At 38.9% G+C, this 26,177-nt stretch overlaps 1 protein-coding gene and 1 long non-coding RNA gene across 3 annotated transcripts in view; both read left to right on the forward strand.

Annotated features, from left to right (window-relative positions):
• The window catches only part of LOC149105157 (uncharacterized), a 254,926-nt gene that overhangs the window by 20,567 nt on the left and 208,182 nt on the right, over positions 1-26,177 (forward strand). The window lies entirely within an intron of this gene.
• The window catches only part of LOC149105158 (roundabout homolog 3-like), a 34,226-nt gene that overhangs the window by 7,301 nt on the left and 748 nt on the right, over positions 1-26,177 (forward strand). Inside the window, exons 5-10 of one of the 2 annotated variants that reach the window (XM_089271131.1) lie at positions 3,151-3,423; positions 3,976-4,248; positions 5,667-5,837; positions 6,513-6,695; positions 7,677-7,907; positions 26,126-26,177. The exon at positions 26,126-26,177 is cut by the window's right edge and continues 748 nt beyond it. In XM_089271131.1, the coding sequence (XP_089127257.1) occupies positions 3,151-3,423; positions 3,976-4,248; positions 5,667-5,837; positions 6,513-6,695; positions 7,677-7,907; positions 26,126-26,177 (1,183 nt within the window). The remainder of the gene's footprint in view (positions 1-3,150; positions 3,424-3,975; positions 4,249-5,666; positions 5,838-6,512; positions 6,696-7,676; positions 7,908-26,125) is intronic. The other variant, XM_089271132.1, reaches the window with a different exon arrangement.

Here is a 26,177-nt window from a genome sequence, read left to right on the forward strand (position 1 = left end):
AGTTGTGTACCGACGGATGCTTCTTTTACATGAGCTGTACATTACTCCACTTTAAATTTCAAATATGTTGAAGATTAACAGCTTTCCATTACACAGCAAAAAAAATTGCTGGATATATTTAGATATAGCAGAGCTTCAGGACATCATAGTTTCCTAGCTCCTCTTGCCACACGCTTGCGAGGAATTTGCCAGTCTATCGCGACCGAAAAGTAAAACAAATTAATTGCTAGTTTGAGTTTCGCCTGAATTGTAAGCAACGCTTGATGTTTCATCAAGGACCAATAACTTTACGTCCGTAGATACTGCTCAGTTTTATTCGTGTAAATATTCAGTAAATTCTCTGTTGTCGATGAATGGGAGTGCCCGCCGATGCTTGTTTTGTACAGTCAGTAAACATGACAAATTGTACTTCCGCCGCACTTTCGTGTGAAAGCGTACATCGAACTCAAACAGTAACTCTATAGTTTTTGAATATGTTTAAGATTGATAAATGTTTGAGAACATATTAAAAGCTGAGATGAAAATATGCGAATAAAGCAGAAATAACTGATCAGCAAAGTTACGATGACGCTTTCTTAAAACAAATATTTGCCCGAGAAGCGAAGCTTCGAGGGCAAATATGCTAGCCAGTTTAAGAACATTAAATTTCCAAGAGGCAACTATCAGACCGATAGTTCCGAGACATAAACACTCTATTGTCTTTATTGTTCACCACCAGGAGCCATAATCGGGGACGGAGACCGTAAGTCTTGGGATCCGCGTGCACCCATGATATGGGACAATTTTTCTATTTTTAGAACAAATTGCGCCTTCCTGACGTCATATATCCGCGCGGATCCGCGCACATGTCGGGGGCTCTCGTGTGGATGTCGTCACGTTGCGTGATCAAATGGTGAGATTTGAGAGATTATCTTGCGTATTTTTCACAGCGATGGCAGGGAATAAGACAGGGAATACGAACCAGGGCGCTTATATGTAGTTTTAAGCTCTGAGCTAAGGGAAAAGGTGGGTTTTTCCAGGGTCGAAAACAAGACTTCAATCTCGCGTTGGGAATGAATAAGAAGATCTGCTCGCGCTAGTTGTAAGCTTACGCGTATGTTTTTGCGTTTGTTCTGACTTAAGAATATAGCAAGAAAACTCTTTACTCTGGTATCGAGTTAATTTGTGAGTTTCTCAAACAATGGTTAATCATAACCAAAACCTGTTTTGATGGTTTCTTATTGTTTCTGCTTGTTTGGTGAGTTTGCAAAAGTTTTTGAAAGGAAAGTCTGACGCGTACAATTAGCTCATTTGCATAGTGGAGCTCGTGCACTTTCAAGTCCGAGTCGGTGTTTTCAATTGTCAACAAATCTTGACAAAGATTTCTTTCGTTATCTTTTGTGCTGAGATGCTGCACTAAATTTCGCGAACGCAAAAAAAGGCTACTAACATCGTGTGTTTCTTCAACATAAGCATAGTGAAGTTTTACACTGCGAAAATGAAAATAGACAAGGAGGTTTGATAACTCGATCAACAAAATCGAAATCGTTATTCGAATTTGATTAAAGAAAGCGTCATCGTATCTTTGCTGATTATTTCTGCTTTATTCACATATTTTCAGCTTAGCTTTTAATATGTTCTCAAACATTTATCAGTCTTAAACATATTTAAACTATAAAGTTATAGTTTGAGTTCGATGTACACTTTCACACGAAAGTGCGGCGGAAGTACAATTTGTCATGTTTACTGACTGTACAAAACACGCATCGGCGGGCGCTCTCATTCATCGACAACAGAGAATTTACTGGATTTTTACACAAATAGAACTGAGCAGTATCTACGGACGTAAAGTTATTGGGCGTTGATGAAACATCAAGCGCTGCTTACAATTCAGACGAAACTCAAACTAGCAATTATTTTGTTTCACTTTTCGGTCGCGATAGACTGGCAAATTCCTCGAAAGCGTGTGGTAAGAGGAGCTAGGAAACTGTGAAGTCCTGAAGCTCTGCTATATCTGAATATATCCAGCTAGTTTTTCGCTGTGTAATGGAAAAGCTGTTAATCTTCAACATATGTGAAATTAAAAGTGGAGTAATGTATAGCTCATGTAAAAGAAGCATCCGTCGGTACACAACTTGGTCAGTGATATATATCTAAGCTTAAAACGGAACATACCTAAATTCGACACTGTCTTACTGCATTCAAACTGGAGCAGCTTACGACGAAAATAGTTAAGCAAAATTCCAACAGACGTAAACGCGTTGAGTTGTGGGCCAAAAACATGAAAAATTTTGGGAATTTCGGACGCTATTCCCCCCGCGCGACATCCGCAAAAATCCTCGCAGCATGTACGCGCGTGTGCCGCAGGCGGTGGCGCAATTTGTTCAAAAAATAGAATTATTGTCCCATATCATGGGGACAACCCCAATACTAGAAATGGCGCGCGCTTACGGTCTCCGTCCCCGATTATGGCTCCTGACCCCAATGTCTCATGTCCAATGTCATTCGTGCCAAGCTTACATTTTACCGATCAACGTCTTTGAAATGCCAATTCATTCTATAGGTTCATCCCTGCAACATTCATCTCTGACAAGATGTAACCTTATAATGATTGCTAAAAGAGCCACGGGGACATCGCATAGTTACTTTTGTTGTCTTTTTTTGTGTTGTAAGCTTTATTAAAACCAATCGTGGCTTTTCCTTTCCACTTATGTACATTTTTCTGTAGTGATACTATAGAGAAAATCAATACGCCTTATTCGATGGTTTAACAAGCAATATGCACAGATACAGTTGCGAGTAATAAGCAATGTGTCCGCGCGTATTACATTTTAAACCACCAAATAAGGTATTCATCATTCCGCTAGTATATCATCTTTCAGTATTTCGGCTATTTGGGGGAACACCCTGTCATTCTAAAATCATCCCGATCGCATGAGGCGCCTGTGAATTTTGAAAATAAGATGCGACTTTACAGTGTAGTATTTACTAATATTTTGAGCGTTAAATAACCTAATATGGCAAAATGGTGTAATAGTAGAACTGTAAATACACATCTTGTTGTTTTTAACTTATGGAACTAAGACAATCCATAATGAAACCTTTTGTAAAATATTCATAAGCAAATTGCTATTTCAGTTAATTATTTTGTCATATCTGTTATATTTGCAGCACCAACAAAATTCGTGACAAAACCAAAGAAATCAGTCACCGCTTATAAATCATGGGACACAGTTCTCAAATGTGATATCTTTGGCTATCCATTTCCTGTGATCAGGTGGTCAAGACCACTCAAGCAACTTCCGATCCATAGACACGTCATTGATGGTAACAAACTTACGATTGAAAACACAAGAGAAGATGACGATGGTGCTTACGTTTGCCAGGGAGCTAATGAACTGGGGAGTGTCATGGGAGTGATATGGATCGTCGTAAAAGATGTGGGTAAGCTTAATAGAATGAATTGATTTTATTATTATTATTATTATTATTATTATTATTATTAATGTAATAGGACTGGGTGGAGTCCAATTCGGTCTGTAATCATACGAGTGTTTAACAAAATCGGACGACCGCGATGCGGGAGTCCGATTTGTTAATGACGAGTATGTTTACAGACTGAGTTGGACGACGCGAAGATCTGTTACCAATTAACCAAAACAATGAGAAAATTCGAGAAACGAACAAACCATCGATTGAGCGCTGAACGATTAAACGTCGTCATAAATGCTGAAAAACACAGCAGTTTACTTAACAAAGTGCACCGCAACAGCGCGCGCAAAATGACGTGTACTGTCCAATTACAAGCATGAAGCGTATACACTGTCCAATTAATGCTTAAATCGGGCTGCTGATAGCCAATCACGTTCGAAAATTATTATTGCTATTATTATTATTTTTTTTATTATTATTATTAATATTATTAATATTATCATTGTCTTTATGTGCGAGGAAGGAGCGGTTGTATAATGGTGCCGTGTTTTTGTTTTTTTTAAGTGAATCCCTACATTGTGTCAAGCCCAGTCGGTGAGATTCAAGTGCAGAATGTTGGTGATTCAGTCAAGTTAAATTGTTCTGCCCGTGGCCTGCCGCTACCTAAAGTCAAATGGTTCAAGGATGGAAACATAATTTTTACGGAAGCGCACCAGGAGAATAATTTGATAAAAAGTGAAGTTGTGATTCATCGCTTCCAGCCGAGTGACGCTGGGATCTACACGTGTCTATTCGAGAATGATAAGAATGGTACAGCAGAAGCCAACACAACTCTAAGTATATCAACAGTTTATTTCTTTTTTGTTGCCTGACCTTTGATTAAAAGCGAGTCCAAGGTCTCTAAGGAACAGTCAATTTGCGATGTTATCCTTCTGCTATAGCAAGATTGTTAAAGGAAATTAACGCCAGTTTATAATCAGTAGTGGACATCAATGGTTGCCATTCAAAAAATGTACTCAGGATAGAACTCAATACAGTTTCTGTTAAATAACAGATTTTTAATCTTACGCAGGTGTTTTCATGATAGGGAGGTGCGAAAGACCCTCCGGGTATTTAAAATTACTTAAGGGCAAAAAGTTTCTGGAGGGCTTTTTTAAGTCTTTAAAAGCGTACTGTAGGTATGTGGCAAGGGGTACCACTCGGAGAGATATTAGTAGATACAGTGAAAACGCCATATGAATACTTGTGCCCTATAACCGATCATAAAACACAAATTTACAGGTTTTGTTATGGTGGCTTGCCGAAGTTTTTTTTTTTTTTTTTTTGACTCAATAACGAGCGCTATGATTGCCTGCCAGACGTCAGTATTAGTCACCCATACAACTGATGACGCAAGTAACCCTAAGAAGAAACGAAAACCACTTCAGCACTCGAATCTCGTTAAACCACTTCGGTATACCCAGCGATAGTTTCAAACCGCTTTCAAACATGCGTTTAATCTTACAGGACAAATAAAATATGCCAAAAAATGAAGAAAAACAACCAGTCAAAAAATTATAATTTTACCCTTACTTTCTCACACCCGATACGTGGCGTCGCATGAGCGCGCGCTTAAATAAAAGGCATGCGCAGTTGAATTCTCGTCAAAGGTTGTGAAAGCCAGTCTTTGATCAAGGATTGCTCGAAACCCTGCCGTACAACCTACAATGAAATTTTAACAGTTGATTTGTAGGGTTAAATCGCATTTAGAGCCAAAATTAAAAAAACAAAAACAAAAACAAAGAAAAAAGAAAAAAACTCCGCAAGACAGATTTAGCTATTTATGACATAACTAAACTTTCATATTGCCTTAGTTTGCGAAAAATCAGTTTCACATATATATTTTTTATCATTATTTTACTTGTCATAAATTTTTAATCAGGGCCAATTTCTAATTCCTGAAATTTTGAGATGGGGTCAGACGTGTAGATTTTGCGAAAAAGGTCATTGAACGTAATAGTGCCCAGTCTCTCCTTAAGTGCTTGGTCGTTAATTTTGGCTAGTTGTTGACGTTTAAATGTTCAAGCTTGACATAGAATGGTAAATGACCTAAGCAAACAGTAAATAAAGGAAGGAAAATGTCTTGGAACATTTTTTAAAAGAGTTAGAAGTTGCAATGTGATAATCCATCAAAACTGTAGTTAGCCACCTTAAGATTTACAGTAAATTCTGTACAAATATTAAGTTTCTTTAACGATTCAACATCTCCTTTTAAGCCTTAGTGAATTGTCTTGATCCTGGTTCTCCATTAAACGGACAAAAACGCGGCTCACGGTACTGGACTGGGGAATCTGTGTCGTTCACTTGTCATCCGGGATATCGCCTGATTGGACCGGCCATTAGAGTGTGTCTTCCTTCCGGTAACTGGAGTGGTGTCCAACCTTCATGTAAGTAATCAATCTATCAGTCGATCGATCGATCGATCGATCAATCAATCAATCAACCAGTCAACTTTATTTAGAGGGGGTGACACATGACAGTATAAACTGATAAACTAGTGGCCCCCTGTGCTAAAAATCTACGAACAATGATAAAATAACCAAGTATGGTACAAGGTATGAACAATAAAAAGTTACAATGTGTAAAAAGTAACAATAAAAAGTTACAAAAAATATATGTGTGTATACATAATTACAATGATTTAAAAATTCCTAAAAATTCCTAACTAATAAATAAAAGTTAATATTAATTTGGAATATTAAGTTAAAATATTAAGTTAAAATATAAAAGTTTAAAATATTTTGAGATTGAAAAATGGTCAATATTAGCGTACCCCTCCTTTACGTATCCGATATATTTGCGTTTAAAGGAGTTAATGCTTCGCTGGATCTTATTTTTACTGGTAGGAAATTCCGTAATAAAATTGATGATGTTAAAAAGGTTTTACCCCTTTCTATTTTCTTGTTGTATCTGGGGCAGCGTAGTGTCATGTGACCATAACGCGAGGTGTGATCCATTTATATCCGCTATTGCTAACATGAAATTGGCGTACAGTATTTCGATACAGAAACAGTGTTGTTCTTGTGTTCTACTCCACTCACACTGTCGTTCTTTTTGATTAGGTCACCAAACCTGCCTACCTCCCGAAAGACTGGAACTCGGTTTTGTTCACGGTCAGCAGTTTTGGGAAGGAAGAAAAGTTTTATACACTTGTGAGCCTGGTTACTGGCTGACAGGATCCCCTGAACGTCACTGCTTGAAGAATGGTTCCTGGTCAGGAAATCAGCCCTCATGTATTATACCTGGTAATACTTACGTTTATAATTTAACTCGCTCGCTAATAAACAATTACAAGGCCTCTACCAATCCGAAACCTAACAACAAGACAGCGCTGATGAAATGTTTAAGTCAAAACACCACAGTACGAAAGATCTTTAAACTGATGACTTAACGACGGTTCAATTTATGCAGCTTATTATTCACGCCGGTGGCATAAACTAAGCATATATGGAATTATCAATTTCAGAATATTTCTGTGTTTTTACATTGGACTGTGTTTTGTAAAGTTCGGCAGCTGTTTCTCAAACTCGTTTAAATGGCCAGACACCATTCTGTTTTAAAAAATATAGTCGTTAGAATTACTGTTTTTCTTTTTTTTAAACGGTTAGTGGTAGAAATTTTCTATGGACAGTTCTAAGTTTAGTACACAGTAATTTATACTTTGGCGTGCGACTTATGCAGACTGCAGATCTACAGACTCATTGGCTATTTTAAGTAGTCGTCGTGTTAACAGTGCCTTTAGTGGGAACTGCATGAAAAACAAACAGGCCAAGCTATGCACTAAACTGTCACGTTTGGGGTTTTGGATGTGACTATGACGACAATTCCACTGCCTTTTAGTTATTTCGTTTAGTTGCTGTAGTTGTTTTTGCTGTAACACAAACTTCCGCAAACTGACAAACTATTGATTGGAAATTAACGAATACCTGAAAAATAACTAATATCAGGGGAGAGAAAGTACGACAAAAAGAACGCAGCCACTCACTTTTAACCCCGCAAACGCCAAAAGTACATTTATATTTCGTTTCTATTCAAGTTTATTGTCACTTTCTTGATGGTTACAAGCATTTTTTTTTTTCAGGACTAAGGACATCCAATGACCCTACTTTGATTTTAATAAATTAAAACAGGGTGGCAACAGCAAAGCAAATCTTAACGACAACAGCTTAGATTAAAATGCACCAAAAAGTGAGGATCACAGCTATGAATATTGTGTGTTTTGCTAGGGATGAAAATACAGTCAAGTATCATCCAAAGCGACGAGTTCCTCTTCAGTCATCTCAGTCGATTTTTGAATCACGTGCCTGGTTCACACATTTGGAAGCTTTGTTACCGCGCCTCTTCTCACGGCTGGGCTGCAAGTACGTTCCACAGTTACTGCGATGGAAAGCCACACACTGTTACTATAATTAGAAAAGACCTGTACGTGTTTGGAGGATACACCGACATCTCCTGGGGTATGTATACAACATATAAAATGTATAAGTTAGTAGGAATGAGCAAGAAACTCGAAAGATGCGTGACACTATGCAATAAATTAAAAACGAGGCTCAAAAGGCTCTTAAAAGTGTCAAATAGTTGCTTGGCCCTTCTCAGTCAGTAGGTGGAATGATCGAGCCATGCCATACAAAAAACTGCACGTGTACGCACGCACGGAAAGCGCACGCACGAAGTACAAAGTAAACAAAGTCGTGCTGCGACATATGAAAACAATTGTTTTAGCGCGCGTATGTGTAATACGCGCTAGAAACACCATCACAAGAAATTAAAGTTAATGTGCAATCCGTTGGGTCTAAGCGTGCTCAGCTTGAGGACTGATTTCGTTTCATGCTGCTCATTTTGTGGCTGATGTTGCTGCCAGAGCACTGTTTCAAGCCACAAACCATGATTTCAGCGACCTCCGCAGTGTTCGAAACCGAGCTCGTTGGTTTCCCGTAGCTGAACATTTTAACTCCGCCTCCCACTCTTTGGATGGCATCATGGGTGACCGCAGAGAATGAAGAAACAGCTTCTGAAAGTTTAAGCCCTTTAAAGTAGATCGTATTTTCAAAACTTTGAAAAACCTTACGGGGGGTGTCATCCATGCTCTTTCTCCCCCCTCCGTTCCCCGCCTACTATGTCCCAGGGTTAAGGACGGCTCCTACTAAATACAGAGGTTTTTGCGCCAGGTTAAGAGCACGCGGAAAAAAGTAGATTTTTGCAAGGGCTATTGGAATCCACAAAGAAAACTTGGGATGGCCACGCACTTTTTTCGAGATAGTTAGCTTAGAACCTCAGCAAATGCTGATATCAGCATTTTTCTGGAACCAAAAAAAAACAAAAACAAAAACAAAAGAAGAAGAAGAAGAAAGGATATTTCTTCACAGATTTCCAGAGAATTTACCTTGACATAACGAAGAGCAAACACAGTTATAAAGATCTTGAAACTTCATGATAAATGGTAACATAAAAACTATTTTTTGGTATGTTTTTAATAACAAAATCGTTACAACAGTGCTTTTAGCCTCTCTGACAGCCTTCCTCTGGTTCAGCTAAAATGCGGTCTAAATACCTTTCGCTCACAACAAAAAATTGATGACGTGTTGAATAGGCTTGCCACTTCCATTTCATAACATAAAATATAGGAGTAACCATGCGTTTTTTTTAAAGTTATTAGATCTTTTTGAAACCTTTTACGTGGCCTGTTACATTTTTTTTTCCCTGTCACCTCCCCAGTAAGTGTAACATTTTCCTGTCTGGCACTTGTTTAGCACGCGCTCTACGTCATCTGCTGATGCATGTTTACAGTTGGATTTCAGTATAATTTTCGACAGATAACAGCTAGTTTTTCAACTGGAAGACATTAACAGTTAGTGGTAAGCGATATGCTGCTATTCTGGTATCCCTGGTTTAAGTACAGCTTCATTAAACTTGATTTGATCACAAAGGCGAATTTTAGTCGTTTACTTGGTAGCGTAGTTGATTGCGTCAAGGCAACCCTAGCGCGCGCGTGGCGCTTAAACAATCACTGCGTGATGCGCAGAACGAGTGCCCACTAACAAAAGTAGGCACCGTCCTTAACAATTTCTAGTCTTGAAAGTTAACGAATACTGATGTGTGGGAAGTACGGTGATGATTTTGGTTTTTCATGCTGAAAAGCTACCGTAAGTATACTGCCTTCTTGTCTTTTGTATTCGGTTCGAGTACATGTGTATGTCTATTGATTCTTGCTGTAGAGCAAATCCGGCTGTCAATCCTACTTTTATTATCATGTCGATTTTTTCTCACGGATATTAAGTTCTTGATTTATCATTTCAATCCGGTGCTCTCAAACTATTCCTTTTGTACGAAAACGACGAACAACACAACAGACGCTATGTCTCTTGTGTTCATATATCTCTGAGATCACAGTGCGCGCCAAGACTAGATCCCGCGTGTTTTTGGTCAGTCTTGACCGAACGCGAGACGCTCTGGACAAAATCAGAAACCGGAAGAAGAAAAAGCTGGTTCGGTTTGTATCTGCGCCTGCGCTCAAGTTCAGTAATGGTTTCTGAACATGCGTAGATAGAGAAAGCGCTGTGAGTAATGGGGGCTCACATTTCAATTTCTGCGAAGGAGAGGTCTCGATTTCTTGGTGCTAACCAGATTGATCGCGGTGTCTGAGAACTGAACAAGACTGTAGCCAAGAAACCAGATTTTAATAAGAGTAGCGAGCATGCGTAGCATTGGTCTTTTACTTTGGTCTCTTGTAATCCGTGTTGATCTCCTCCATCCTTAACCATCCTTGTTCCTTTATCATGGCTTATTATCTCTTTGGTGTTTTTTATATCATAGTAAACTGCCCTGCAATTTAAAGATAACTTAGTAAGTGGCCAAAATAACTCTGTGGAACTGGGCTCCTTTAAATAACTTCTCAGAGGCAAAAATGCCTCTTTTAGACAGGACATTACGATATGTCTCTATGTACATCGGACGTTTCCGATATTTCAGCGAAATCATTGGAAATTTCGACTGAATTTTGTGAGAACAAAGAAAAGAACAATTGCATTGCGATTCCTCAGTACTGTACATTACACTGTTTTGGAACAAATGTTCTTGAAATCGGTTTTACACCGAACCTTTGGCTAGCTGAAGCTGTTTTGTATCTCTTCGTAAAATCCGTCTACTTTAAGAATGGAGATTTCCTGTATGATGATGGCAACAAAGACACGCAAAGATCGCTGGCTGAGCGGGACCAATAAAAATATTCCTGCAAAGATCGTGCTCAGTACTTACGGATTAATCTAGAGCATGTACATTATTGTGACGATAGGTTTTTCCTGCAACACTGTAAATTTTTGGACTGAACGGACACTTGAACTGACAACTGGGGGAATCTAACTCTGGAGAGCACTGCTTGGCTGCGGGAACGGAAATTCGTCACGATTTCCTGGTACACGAGGATCTACTTCAATGGTCTTCACTACGGACGTCAAGGAAGAGACATAACTTGGTCCAACAGTAGTTTATTCTGCACTCTAACGTCGAGGGTGAAATTGCCATATTCGGCGGAGTAGCCGCTGTAAAATCGAATAATCTTTACAAACGTACTTGCTTATATATCATCCTTTACACGTCAAGTGTTTACAATATGCTAATGTAACTTCAAGTATACAATACGAGCGGAAAGTACTTAATTAAGATAGCGAATTCTAATCAACACCACGAAGCTTCCAAAATTAAAAATAGAGTGCTAGGATTAAAATTACACAGGCTGAGATTAAGATAGAACAAACTTAGGAAATTAAAAGTGAGATACTTAAATTTGAAATTCTGAATTGGTGTTACCGACAGCAAGGAAGAATTACCCTATGAATAGAAAGCACTAAAACTCCATTAGTGAAAAGCAGTTCAGCTGGCTAACCTCCGAGAAAACTAATAAAACTTCATTAGTGAAAAGTAGTTCAGCTGGCTAGTTTCTGAGGGAACGGAAGGTAGATTTTCATAATGAAAAGAAACTCAAATGACCCGATAACGAACTACTTGTCTTCTAAATGAAAGTTAGCGAAACAGCGTTGCACACGCTCGGTGTACAAAGAGTCGGCAAAGTACAAAGTAGAACAATAACTTTAGATTTCTAGCTGTTAACTGAAAGGAGGCTACTGTTGGCTTTTCTATATTTTCGTGTCGGTTATAATATTTCTCGAAAGCGAATACATGCATTCCAACTCGAACAAATGAACAAACTGGTGAACAAAACTGCGATCCGCAAGTTCCCTATTACTGAACCAAATTACATTTAAAGGGCTCGGAAGCGAGCAATTTACAATATTCTCATAACAATACTCCGGGTGAACTTAAAATAATAATAATTCGGTCGCGGTAAAGAACGGTTGGGACTACTTCGCCTATTGCTCCGTAGCATTATAAAACAACATGGTTGAATATATAAAATAGGAGTTAACGCTAAGAATTCAATGAGACATAGACGGAATGTGATTCAATAGACCATTTTACAGTTGTCTGCTCAGTGACCTGGCCTTTGGATGGCAGCGAGGCTGTAGTTGACCTTGTTTTGATACAGACCTCACTGCTTTTGTCATGCAAATGCACCTAGTTAGCATCAGAAAAACTTGTTCTACACAACAAAAGCAGTAACGTCTGTATCAAAACAAGGTCAACTCCTGCCTCACTGCCATCCAAAGGCCAGGTCACTGAGCAGGCAACTGTAAAATTGTCTATTGCTTTCCCTTCTCAAGTCCTGTAGAAGCGCTCTACTCTCGAGAGATCACTTACAAATTAAACATGACGTGCCATAGTACAAGTAGCTTATTCCTTCCAAAAAAAAATATATACCCTTTACTACTAAGCGTATCAGCGCCCTTTTACTGACACTTTTGCTCATAAGCCTCTCTATTCTAATAAGTGCCATTATTGTACATCGAACTCACTATATCTTTTCTGATCGGCCGGAAAAGTCCAGTGAATGTTCGAAATCAGCGCCTCTGACGTCATCTAGCTGCAGATTATACAATTATCATGTCAATTTGTATTGCATTGTATTGTATTGTATTTTTTTCTCGAGCATCTGAGCGGGCCGGAATCCTAAATCCTCGAATTTGATTGGCTAATCATACGTACGTGACCGGTCCAGCTTTTTACGCTACGGCCCACGGTCCGGATTTTTTTCCCGCTGCCTGAATTTCGCTCCTAAAAGTTAGCGGTAATCGTCAATCTTTTGCCTTGTTTACACATCCATCGACGATTAGTCAACGCTAGTTTAGCTCTGTTCACTTTAAGGTTACAGTATACCTTCAGATAGGCAATTTTCTTCAAATTTGGATTTTTGGTTCAAATTAATGGTCGAAGAGTAATCTCTAATTTCTGAAAACAAAATTGAAAAAACCTAATATTGGTGGAGAAATGGAGGTTTTCCGTTATGGCCGGAAGTAAAAGTTCTCTCTTGATTGACAGCCCTATAACGTGTATGCAATCAACCGAGACTACTTTCGCGGGAATATTGCCGATATGGATACCACGAATTGGCTGGCTACTCAGTTAATCAGCATTGTTAATTCAAGCATTTTTCGTATTAGATGTAATTCTATTAAGTTTTAAGTAAACATGGACCACGGAAAACTCCGTTTACCAGTTCGAAAAAGCGAAGAATGAATGAAAATACATCAATGAGTGATTAAGCGAAAGTTGGCCTCGCGTATGAAGCTAAGGACGTATCAAGCGGGCAAAAAGATCGAGTCAAGAAAAAAGAAAGGTTGTGTAAAATTTGGGAACTCGACAGCGATAACAGCGATGTTTACAGTGACTCTTTTGTTGAGTTCGATACCGATGAATCGTCCAACTCATTGAGATCCATTGGAATATTATCCATGCACATTTGCTCTGCCGCGCTTTCTTTTGTTTGTTCTCGTCGCCCAGCTGCTCTAGCGTTCGTATCCTTTTTCGTCTTCCCCATTTTGCCAAACCTGCTTCAAGAAGAACCCAGCTGCAGAAAAATTCTCTCTCCGCCTTGAGCGCATTGCGAAACGCAAGGATTTTTTGGAGATTCACGCGTAAATTTCACCGCGAGTTAATGATGGTAAATTTTCCAAGCGCTGATTGGTTCAGTGATCTGAGAACCCAGTTGAAGGCGTTTGTGGGCGGAGTTTGTTTGCGAAGCAAGCTATTTTTCTTAGGCCCGGTTCATACGTCCTATTTCTGCCGTGTCGAATTCAATTCAATTAAGTGCGGCAGAAATGCGACTGTAGATTCATACGTCGCACTTGTGTCGCTCTTAATTCAGAATTTATACTGTCGGGTATGTCGGCCAGCGGAAAATGTTTTAAACGTAGTGTATTCAATATGGCGGACGAAAGTACTGAGCGACGAAGGACTTTAATTTTGCTAAAAATTGTCCGCCAATGGAACGAGAAGGAGAAGGCTGAAAACGCAGCAGTATGTGTTGCAATATGTTCAGGTTGCATTGGGTCGAGAATGGCCAAGTTTCTTCTTTTTCTTTGGCGGGAACACATTTACGCATGCTCAATACATTAAGATAATGTATGCATTAGATTCGACACGGCAGAAATTCGACGTCTGAATCGGTGTCGCATTTCTGTCGGATAATGCGACAAGACCAGTCGAACGTGCGGCAGAAATGCGGCAGCCGATTCAGACGTCGAATTTCTGTCGAATTTAATTCGTTGAATTGAATTCGACGCGGCAGAAATGCGACGTATGAACCGGGCCTTAGCGCTGTTTCCTCGGATAATTTTTTTCGCTTGAAGCAGACACTTTAAAGAGTTACAACTCAAAGGGAATTTGTTTGTTTGCCCTCAAATTTGGAGAGTAGCTAGATTAACATATAAAAAACAAAACTGTGTCTGCGGATTGTTTATTTCGAAATATTTTTTCTCCGAGAGCAATTTTTGTACGATCACTTCACATTTTTTAAATCCTATTTCGAAAATATTCTGTAACTTTTTACTACAATTGAATATGGAAAAACGCAGACACGCTTTTTTTAGCGCTTTTTGTCCTGAAACAGAGGAAAAAAATAAATTGGCGAAAAACAAAATTCGCTTTGACTTGTAGCTTCCAAAAGGTGATTAGGATGCTTGCATTTAGTGGCCGTGAAAAAATCGGCAATTCATTTTATTTCAAAATTTTTGTTACGGTTTGATAGCCAGCTCTATAAGCTTTAATTTGATCCAGGGTCTTAGGTATCTACAGCTTAAACCGGACGCGCTACATCGCTTGGACGCGAGACACCCCTGAAGGTATACGGTAACCTTAAAATGGCAAGGAAAGTCACTGTTAGTAAATTCAATTGAGTGTTTTGAAGTTGTGAGAGTTTGCTTTATAACTGTTTGTACCTTGGCGCTGTAATGGCGCATAATCCTGTGTTTCTCAAATTTTACGGCGAGCTCGCCGTAAAATTTGAGTCAATTTCAGTCGAGTTTACCTCTCTGATCGTTGCTGTATTTAGAAGAATTTGTGTGGAATACACTTAACGAGTTTCCTCGCTTTCTGCTATTCAATTTACGGTAGAAAAGTGACGAAGTGATTTTAAAAGCAACGACTGACAGAAATTGTTTTTGTAGTAAAACTTCAAACTTCGCACGAAATTTCACACCGCAAAAACAACTTTGGAGAACTTAACTGATGAAGTAAATGCAACTAACTCAAAGTAGTTCGAAAAAAAATCTGTTTTTTTAATACATCTTTCTTTGTCTACTATCTGAGTTACTCGCTCGTTGTCAAGATCTTTTTCAAATCGTTAGTAGACGGCGCGCAAGCCGATTCAATGACAAGAGTTGCGTAAACAAACCCGTTTGTAATCTGTAAAACCAATTTACTGCAGAAAAAAAAATATATAAACATGTTATTTGCCAGCTTACGGTGCGGCCTCGGGCAGCATTTTCAAGACCTCGGTCACAGTTTTTCAACATACGGACCTCCCAGCCGGCAAATAACATATATTTTATACTAGTATAAAGCCCCTACATTCCACTAAGCACTCCTTACAGCACCATGAGAGACAATCAACCATGTTTATCTTTCTTGTGAGCTACTCATATTATTCTTTTAATATGTTGGACAACGAAATGCCATCAAAATTGACCAAAGACTAATTCATAATGCATCATGACACGTTCCATATGATTCATGTTGGGAGGGAAGGGTGGCTAAGCCTGGGACCATCTGAGAGTAAAAACATAGCCGTCTAACCAAAAATTAATATTTTTTTCTCGTGCTGATTGCCATGACAAATCAGAGTACACACCAGAGAATGACGTCAAAGACTTTGTCACCCTAACTCTTAATTTTAGCATTGTTGGAAAATGAGACGTTTCAACGTATATGTATTGTGACTCTTGGGCTGCCTCAAAAGTAAAGACTGCGTTAGGTTCATTACCGGTTAAATTTAGGAGCAACGTGGGGGAGTCAAGCTGTTGTGGAATTCGCCCTTCTGCAGTCAAGTGCGAATTGAAGAGAGTCGTTAATTTTATAAACCTACATTACTGCTCATAAAATCTACTGCATATTTTAAGTTAAGTCCTTTGAAAAGTTGACCCGAATTCATTGAAAACCTGAGACCTGATGGCGTTTTATCTTCAGCATATTTGTGTAATCCGTGGTTGATCGTGGCTTAAAAGAGTTTGCATAAAAAGACTTAACTCTATCAGGGAAATTGAGATCGTGGCCATAAAAAAAAAAAAAAAAAAAAAGATAGAAACCTTTAGAAGGGGTTAATATTTTGTAATCCAAGGTCATCTCGTTGGTTTAACACAATTCTGTCTCGGAGTAGAAACTTGTGAAGCCGATTCCGGTAAGTAGCCTATAAGGCACAGGGTATATCTATTGCTGCTAATTTAAAGAGCAATAACACCACCTATTTTAACGTATTCTGCGTAAACAACGATAAAAATATAGACTAGGAATAAACAGTAGATCTGTTCACGCTCAGAGGGAAACCTATGGGCCTACTTTGCTCAGATATAATTGAGCAGTTCAGGTTTCCCATGTTACTACATGTAGGTAAGAAACTTTATAGGAATTTACAGAACAGCAGCTACCCTATGTTAGGGCAATTCAATATGCCATTTTCGATATATTAAAATTTTAACTTGGTTCCGAGGCTTGGGGGGAATAAAACAAAAGAAATTACATCAAGGTTGGGGGAAACATATTTTTTTGTTTGGTTGCTTTAATCCCCTAAGCCTCGGAGCCATTTTAGAACTTTAACATGTCGAAAATGGCCTTTACAAAAAATAGGAAAACTCTCGAAAGAATAAAGTAAGCTAAAAATTGGATCGGTTGAGAGTAGTTTTCAGATTAGACAGCGTGGTACAGAATTTTCTAACTTCTTTCTTAGAAAAGTAAGTGTTCAAGTTGTCTTATGACAATATGATAGACTCTTAACTTGTGATTCACTTCATGGTGGATATCAAATTAATTTGTCCAATTAGCCTGAAATTTAGCCTCTTCCTCTAGAATGCGCAATTCCAGGAGGAGGCGTAAATTCAGGTTAGGGTTCAAATCTACGGAAGATTAAATTGGCCATTATACGGGAGCATAGCTCAACGCAAACCACAACGGTAGCTGCAAAATGTTCAGTCCTGGGAACAAACCAGGACCTCAGAAAAACTTGCTTAGGCAGAAGCTAGCTTTTCCATTGCAACATTTAAGCACGAAATGACGAAACTTAACTAGACTTACCATCAGACAGACGAAAGCCAGCCATGAACTAGTGCCTGGTTTAGAACAGAGCTTTTGCTTAAAGTCATGAGATTTAGCTGAAGTGTTGTGCAGAAGGAAAGGAGTGGCGTCCATACGTGGAGCAAAGTAGAGTATGGGGTATATATCTATACATTGCTGTGGTGATACTCGCGTAATACTCACAAAACCTACATATATATTGCGCCCCAGATCTTCAAGTGAGTGCACAAGATCATGAGAGGTATAAAAAGAAGACTGGGTTCCTACTAAAAATTCCCCGCTCTATTACACAACTTCCCGATGATCAACAAATTTGACAAAACATAAGCCCAACTTTATTTAGACTCTAAGAAGAGTACACAAAATAGCTCAATAAACTGAAACGCCGGTTCCACCCGAGAGAAAATAAGCACATCGTGAAATGACCCTAATAACGGCTGCGAAAGAGGCCTAGACATTATAGTAGTAATTATATGAATAACCGGCCTTAGTTTTCAGTGTCATAGTTAGTATACAACATCCTCGTAACAGGGTGAACAAGTTTGGAAGTACATCTGAGGGCTTTAGAGAGCAGACATTATACATCGTAAATCTTACATTATAAATGGTCTGGAATAGTCAGAACGACGACATCAGAAACGCTAAAACAGGCTGTACCACCAACCTAAAGCCTAAGACCACAACCAATCAACTAATTAATTTTGCTGACGTGGCATCAGTACCTTCGATTCCGCTACCTTCTGGCGGCTTCCTTGGCCTCAGCTTGGTTCATTTAACGTACTCTTTCAAGGTGGGAGAGGAAATTTATTCTTGTCCCTATATCCAGCTGTGTGTTCTCGGTCAGTGTTGACTGAAAGTGCAACGCTCGTGACAAAATCAGAAACAGGAAAAAGAAAATTATGGTTCACTAGTGGTTCCATAACGTTCAATGACAGTTTTTGAACGTACTTACAGAGAGAACTGACCACTGTGACTAATTCTGCCGGGGTAACCTTAAGGTGGTATGGTACCCTCAATATGGACCAAAAAGTTTGTTTAAATATGGTGTAGAAAGATCAATTGTGTGCTATTGCACTCGAGGAGAGAAATTAAATTTCTAGAGTTTTGCTCAAAATGGTTGCTATGGAAACCAGCCACAGGCTTTTGAAGTAGTGTTTTATAGTGTTGACGCCAACACTTCCTGCTCTTTTAGAAAACAAGAATTGACTGTCAAATAAGCATATCATGTAAGTTTCTGTTTTGTTCTGTGATATGAACCTAAGTTTTGACAGTTAACTCTTATTTTCAGTGTTTTTTACAGCTTTATTTGGAAATAACCTTATTTTTTACCACACCCAGTGGACAAATCATCTCATGTCACGTGACAGACCTTAAAATGTTACGATTTTTTTGGTTTATATCATCATGACACTATTGGTCTTTGATGAGCCCAAGTTTCAGAAATTCTACTTAGAAAACCTTGCAAAGTAGAAATGTTGGCGCGAAGTCAGTCGGTACAAAAGAAAACTTTTGAGAAAAATGCACTTTAAGTTTCTTACACGAGGTATTGAGCATTTAACGAGCCACAAATAATGGGGGGGGGCGGGTGCAGATTGGATCTCGGGGGAGGGGGTACAATGGTTGTTCTATTTTGTAAAAAGTTACCGCAGTTGTGGGAAATATTCCTTGTCATAAGGGAAATGAATGATGGCAATTTGAGGGAAAGCTTTTCACAAATAATTATACCAATCGAGTTGTGCATGTCTTAAAAGTTTTTTCTAAATAGTCTCGTTCATATAAGTTAAAAATAATCTATATTTTTGGTCACGTTCTTATATTAAACAGTCGTTGCTATGGCCGTTGCCACGTGAAAAAACTTATACCACTGTGCACTTTCCTTAAATTTCACACTCATCTGGAAGGAAATTCGCAAGATCGTTTCAAAATGTTTTTTTACAAGTCTTCAAGGGTCTTAAGTCTTGTATTTCCAAGAAATTGAATTTTTCATGAACATCGCCATATTTTAGGGTACCATACCCCCTTAAATTTCAATATCTCCAGGGAGAAGTCACGATTTCTTGATGTTAACGAGATGGATCTCGGCCTCTGGGTATGAAACCTTGGCCGAAAAATGACATTTTAATTAGAGCACCAAACATGGTTGTATGACTTTGGGATTTTACCGTTTCAAAACTGTCGTGAGATTTACTTCTCTGTTATCTTTAAAGGAGCTGCTTCACGGTTAGCGCGTCTTGAAAAGTTTGACTTTCACTTTTCAGGTTGGTCGTTTGTAATCCGTGTTATTCTTCTCCATCCTTAACCATCCTTGCCCCTTTATGGTTTATTATTATATCCTGGGTGCTTTTAATTCTGTTCTAGTTTAGCATTATTTTCAAGTTTTGTTCATTTTATAGGTTATTTCGTGCGTGGCCAAAATAACTTCAAATAATTAAGCTCCTTTAAAGAATTTCTTAGACGCGAAAATACCCTTTTTAGACGGGATATTGTGATAGATCTCCTTGCGCAACGGACCTTTACGACATTTTAATGTCACTGTCATTGAAATGTCATTGAAATTTCGACGGAATTTCATGAAACAAAGATGAAAACTTGTAAATTTAATGTTTTGCGTTGCGTTTCCTCAGTACCATAAGCTACCATACATTACACCGTTTCGGAACAACTTTTCTCTACTTCGGTTTTACTGTAAACCTTTGGCCAGCTGAAGTTGTTTTGCATCTCTTAGTAAAGTCTGCTTGCCTTTTTCCTCGAGTGTTTTCTTCCTACCTTTCGGCCTACTGGATCATGACGCTGTGAAGAACACATCGGCAACCGAATCCTTGCGAACATCTCACGAAGCAAAGCAAAAAGACAAAGAAACACTGTATTATAAAATTATGCTTATTTAAGTCACGATACATTGTTAAATCCTTCAAAAGCACACGGCAGGCTAGGGCAACAATAAACAAGTTAAACAAAAAAACGCATTGGTTACGGTCGAAAAGAAAAAAAAAAAAACACGCATGACCTACTACTAAATGCACCAGCCTCTGCCATCTGGAAGGCAGGCTTTATACAACAGTTCTTGTATTGAACTGAATACCATGCAATAAGTTAAAGGTACTCATGTAGGCCCGCTATATGTTTTTATGATGATTAATTTATATCGAGTGGACGTTTGACATTTTTTTAACTTACGTAATACGCCAGTATGTTTCCTACTCCATAAGCATCTGTCAGTGTTATCTTTCTGTCCATTTTTTTTTTTTTTTCAAACTCGCTTATAGCAAAATATTCTGAAATGTCCTACCCTACCTTCCATACACCTCACTGGCTTGCACATTCGCGTTACTTTCTAATATTGCGGTTAACAAACGTAACAACAGACACTGAGGAGAATTAACAAAGTGAAAAAAAGAGGGAAAAAAATGAGTTTAGTTTTCTTTAATTTCCAAAGCTGATATAAAGTATGTTTGTTTAAGTACCGTCTGCTTTCAGAATGCAAATTTCCCGCACGATATTAAGAACAAAGACGCGCAAAGATAGCTGGCTGAGCGGGACCAATAAAAATGTTCCTGTTCCTTACGAATTCATGTACAGTATGTAAATTATATATATATATAAAAATGCATGGTTGAACGTAAATAATACGAGTTAACGCTAACAATTTAATGAAGCATAAACGAAACGTGATTCAATTGCTTTCCCTTCTCAAGTCTTGTAGAAGCGCTCTACTCTTGAGAGATCGATCACTAACAAATTAAACATAGTATGGCATAGTTTAATTCGTGTCGTCCTTTCAATAATCGTCCCCTTATAATAAGCCCCTCAGCGCCCTTTTACTGACATTTTTGTTCATAAGCATTTCTATTCTAATAGGTGTCATTATACTAGTGAGCAAGCCCCTACATTCCACTAAGAACGTCTTACAGTGCCATAATTTATATAAGAGAGTAAACTAAAGAGAGTCCGGTAACTTAAAAAAACATACATTACTGCTATTACAATCTACTGCTTATTGTCAGTTAAATTCTGTCAAAAGTTGGCCCAAATTTATTCAAAATCTGAGACTTGACGTTATTTCATCTCCAGCATATTTTTGTCATCCATGGTTGATCGGCTCTTAAAAGAGTTTGCACAAAAAATACCTAATTCTTTAAGGCAAAATGACCTCGTAGCCATACTAAAAAGAACTTTAAAGGCAGTTAATATTATGTAACCATATGTCAACGCGTTGTCTTAGATATGTCTCGTTGTTTAGCAACAACATATGTCTCGTTGTTTAGCTAATCGTATTGTAGCAACAGCTTTGTATATCATAGTTTTATACTACATCTCTTTAAACATTTTTTTCTTATTAATTTAAATGTAGCATCTTTTGCGCCCTCGCTCCGCTCGGGCGCATATCATGCTACTCGGACCACAAATAAACTATATGCCATCCAAAAGTCATGTGATTGTCCTCTTTGTGCTCGATGCAGTCGTTACTTCAAGCGGCTGTTCCTTTAATAGCGAGCAAAACTGATCGAGCAAAACTGAAAACCGGGTAGACTGAAATGATTTATCGGAGGCTACCAATATTTGATATAACTTCCTTTATTAAAGCTTAGTAAAACTATTTTCTTTAGCGTTTTTGGAACAGAAAGATTTCGTATGTAAGGCTTCACTTAGAACAGAAATTTGTTAAAACTCTCATGTACATTATCAAGTACAAGCTTTGCGCGCCGAAAGCATTTAAATGGCTTTCTACGCCACGGAAGTTTACAGTGAAAGCTTGTGCTGAATTTTACTGTCAACAAATCACTGAAAAATTCTCTCTAAAATTCCCACTATGGAGTACTATCCTCGAAAGGATAGAGACCAGTTTGTTGTTGTTGTTGTTGTTGTTGTGTTTTTTTGTTTGTTTGTTTGTTTGTTTGTTTGTTTCTGCGTGTCTTTGTTCAACCAGCTAAATCAGCTCCCGCTCGCTTAAATTAGTAAATCTCCTAGGTGGAGGTCCGACAAAAAACTTAAGTTCGAAATTTGGCAGCTCACAGAAATAATCGTTCTCATATCCGGAAGAATTATCAGACTTCCATATAATAATTTTAGGAGAAGAAAAATAGGAATTATGTTTCATGTCAACATCGATGAAAAAAAATTCCGAGAAAAAGAACAAGTGAACAAACTGACCTGATCGTGCAAACCACCGGCAAATGGATCGAGCCTATAAGCCAATCAGAACGCGTGCTTGACTCTATGTTTTAATGTTTTTTGGGGAGTTTGCTTTATTCCCGTAAGCATCGGAGTCATTTAGGAATTTTACCATGTCAAAAATAGCCTATTACCTTTACAAACAGATACGAAAACGTTTCATAGAAGAAACTAATCTAAACACTAGATCGTTTGTGAGTCGTTTTAGGCTTTGATAGCTGAATACAGAATTTGTCAAAATTTAAACGCAACGTAAAATCGCATGTCTTCTGATACTGCATAGCTGTAAAAAAAATTTACTTCCGTCATTACTGTTTCGTATATTACACCAGTTTTGCTATTGCGAGTAAGCATTCTTCTGTACTTCAGTTGCCTTTGTTTTCTTCCGGTTCAGGTTGTAAGTGGATCGTAACTGCATCGTGGCTCTGTTATAAGCTCAGGATCTTTTTGAGTTCATAATCTTTTTTGGGTGAGCGAGAGAATTATGAAGTATCTTCGAGGCTAATCAACACCTTTCTTAGAACTTAACAGTAAATGTTTAAGTTGTGTAATTACAATACGATAAACTCTTAATTCGAGATTCTCTGGGATAGTGGTTATCAAATGAATTCCCAGCGTTATGTCCAATTAGCCTAAAATTCAGTCACCTCCTCGAGAGTGCGCCGATCCCGGGAGACAGCGTAAATTCAGGCTAGGGTCCAGTACTACGGAAGACCAAATTGGCCATTATTCGACCCCAGGGCTCAACGATTAGCCAAACAAATTTTGTCATCCACGCAAAACCACACAGGTTGTTGCATAACTTTCAGTCTTAAAAACAAACGACAACTAAAGCAGTGATTGCTCAGGTAAAAAAAAAAGTGAACTGGACCATTTAACATCGTGTAAAAACTGGCTTCGTGTCGAATGGCCATGCCACTTGATGCTAGACATGTGAAGGTCAGCCATACTAGTGTGCAAGGATAGAATAGAGCTTTGGGTTAAAAGTCATTAGGTAGTGTGAAGGGATGTGCACAAGGAAAGGGGTAACAACAAAATGTGTAGCCAAAAGAAATATCGAATATATATTGTTGTGATAAAGGTAAAGGTAAAGGTAAACTTTATTTAGCCAGTGTGGCCCATTCAGTGACGAGGCTGATATTCAGAGGGGCTCTGGACTAAAAATATAATAATAATAATAAATACAAGATATCGTGATAATTTAAAAATACACGATAAAATTTAAAATAGTGGATATCAAGTTCATGTATTATTTGCAAAACTTAGAATGGCTCCTGAACAGTTGAGTCCCAGATCCCCAAGTCCAAGACAGGTATACTTAGAAGGTTCGATTTCTTACCACGGAATTATTCACTCCCGAAAGTAACCCATAAATCAAATGATCGTTTCCTTGATATGATATTCCTAGATAGTTACAACAAAAAATGGAGGGCGAATCTGAGAACAACGCGGGCGAACTAAGGCGAGGAATGGCGAGAAAGCCTGTCAGAATATCTTTAACAAACCTCTTCTTGTATACCAGGAGCTGCTATATACTCTGATTGTTAATTTTGACTGCGCTGCTAACACTCCGTTGGTTCCCTCATTTAGTGTCAATCAGAAAGATGGCGCGCGCACACTGCGAGCGCGATTTTAAGAAAGGTGAATTGTTATTCATCTTGAAAGACTGTCTGCAAGATTTCCCTAATACTCGAGCGCTGAATAAGGAGCAAGAAATCTGTCTAGTTATCTAGCTCGTGGGAAAGACGTTTTCGCGATTCTCCTAACTGGTTTTGGGAAAAGTTTATTTTTTTAGCTCTTTCCACGACTGGCCAAGGCTGCGATAAAATCAGAAATGTGAACGAAGCCAAACAATGACACATACGATACGCGAAACAGTCAACGGACTTGCGCGTAACTACATTTGAATCAGGTGGTGCCGGGATGAACAAAGGAGGAATAAACCTACACATCGAGCTCGAGAGACAAAATCGCTCATTGATGCAAGAAACATATATAAGAACTTCTCTAAACAAACGTATAGCTTTCCCAAAGTAAAAGGTAAGGCGTCTTCGAAGAAAAGTCGGACGAGGACAAACGATATCCGTGATAGTCCTAATATGAAGCACCATACTGTACTGGCCAACAGTTCTAATTAAACAGCCGGGCCTGGTGTCCCAATATAGAATGCAATTAAACATGTTCACGGGAAATTTCGCACTTTGTACCTGGGAGAGCAATAAAAATGAGACAAAACAATGCATAAGTACATGGCAAATTACAGAGGTGACAAACTCGGCGAAGCGACATGCAGACTAGACAGCCGAAACCACGCAGACCTATAACCCCTAAAAATTTGCTGTTGTACAGTCTGACGGCTTAAGTCTACTTAAAATTCCTTCTGATATTACAGTAGGCAGTCGTCGGATGTGGTGCATGACTATTCATTTCCTATGGTGACTGGCTAACCCAAACACGGCGAACGACCCTTCACACATACTGACGTAGCTTCCTTATAACACAGCATAAAGTACCCTACAAAAACACGAGGGAATTGTAATGAAATCAGTACATTAACTGTAAATCATGTACGTATAATTAGGTCATCATCATGCTCGTCTCTAATCAGATACTGTAAGCCTTGGCTGAATGGAAAAAACACAAGATCATACACAGTTCAGTCTGATTGATATCTCCGAAAGGAATCAAAGAAAGGTCGAGAGACCGAAAAGAAAGCCGCAAATGTACAAAAGTCACGACCTGTAGGATTCAAGTAGGGGCCCTCAACCCCATTTTAAACGGGCGATAGAAAACATGCCGCCTAGCTTCTGAACAAGCTCCCGGCGATCCCGAACGTACCACCGCCCCGCCCTGATCGCTTCGCTCTCCATTTTTTTCGGTTACGCGCTCGTCCGTTAGCCTTGCTCGCCGAATGTTTCTTTTCCGCCCTCTCCGCAGGCTACATGCAGGCAGACCAGTTTCCCACCCGAAATTGCTCCATTTCCTCCCGCGATAAATGGGGGAATCTAAGCTAGTTGAGAAATGGAGATTTTTACTTTTCAAGTCGTTAAACCAAAGATGGGCGGTCGAGAGTCGTTAAAAATATTTTTACAGGCTCTCTCCCTTCCCCTCCTCACGTAAGTCGCCCATCTCTGTCTGTCTGTCTGTCTGTCTGTCTGTCTGTCTCTCTCTCTCTCTCTCTCTCTCTCTCTCTCTCTCTCTCTCTCTCTCTCTCTCTCTCTCTCTCTCTCTCTCTCTCTCGCCCTCTTTAGTTTGTTCGCCCGTTCAGTCCCAGCTACTGGGGCAAGCTAGCTATAAAACTTATGGATTGGGCTCACGTTTGCACCTTCCTCAACGTTTCGAGATGATCCCGAATAGGAGCCCCTGTCCGAAAAAGGCAGGCGCTAAAAGTCTCGAGCATCTATACTAAGACCAGAGCGATATGAGTAAACTACAAAGTACAGATGAACCTACACAATACGGTCAGCATAATTTCCCGGAAGAAATAAAAAGGGCTGAAAATGCATTTAAAACTGATGCACATGATTAAACTCATCGACTGTAAGGATGACTCAATTAAAAAGTTCAAGCGCTAAAGCTGCCAATTTGTCATAACTCTTCCCTTTCCTAGCTTAGAAAAGAGGTCCTTGCTTCCCCTTGTCTCTGATATTGAATCAACTAAAGAAAAGCCCATGACTAGTAATTTGCTGAAGCCAAGTAAACTATGCTTGACATTTTTCAACGCCCTGTTTAAAGTCCTTAATGCTCAATTGTGTAGCTATGCTAGCAGTTCCTAAACATTTATTTTCTAAAGCATGTTTCTGTATCTATTTTTCTTGTTATTTAGATATCAGTAAAAGTTATGGTTCCACTTCCAATGCGTTCATATTTTCACTCCG

Source organism: Orbicella faveolata, unplaced genomic scaffold (genome assembly GCF_042242905.1).
Source record: "Orbicella faveolata isolate gen_17 unplaced genomic scaffold, um_ofav_v1 contig_34, whole genome shotgun sequence".
Classification (NCBI taxonomy): domain Eukaryota; kingdom Metazoa; phylum Cnidaria; class Anthozoa; order Scleractinia; family Merulinidae; genus Orbicella; species Orbicella faveolata.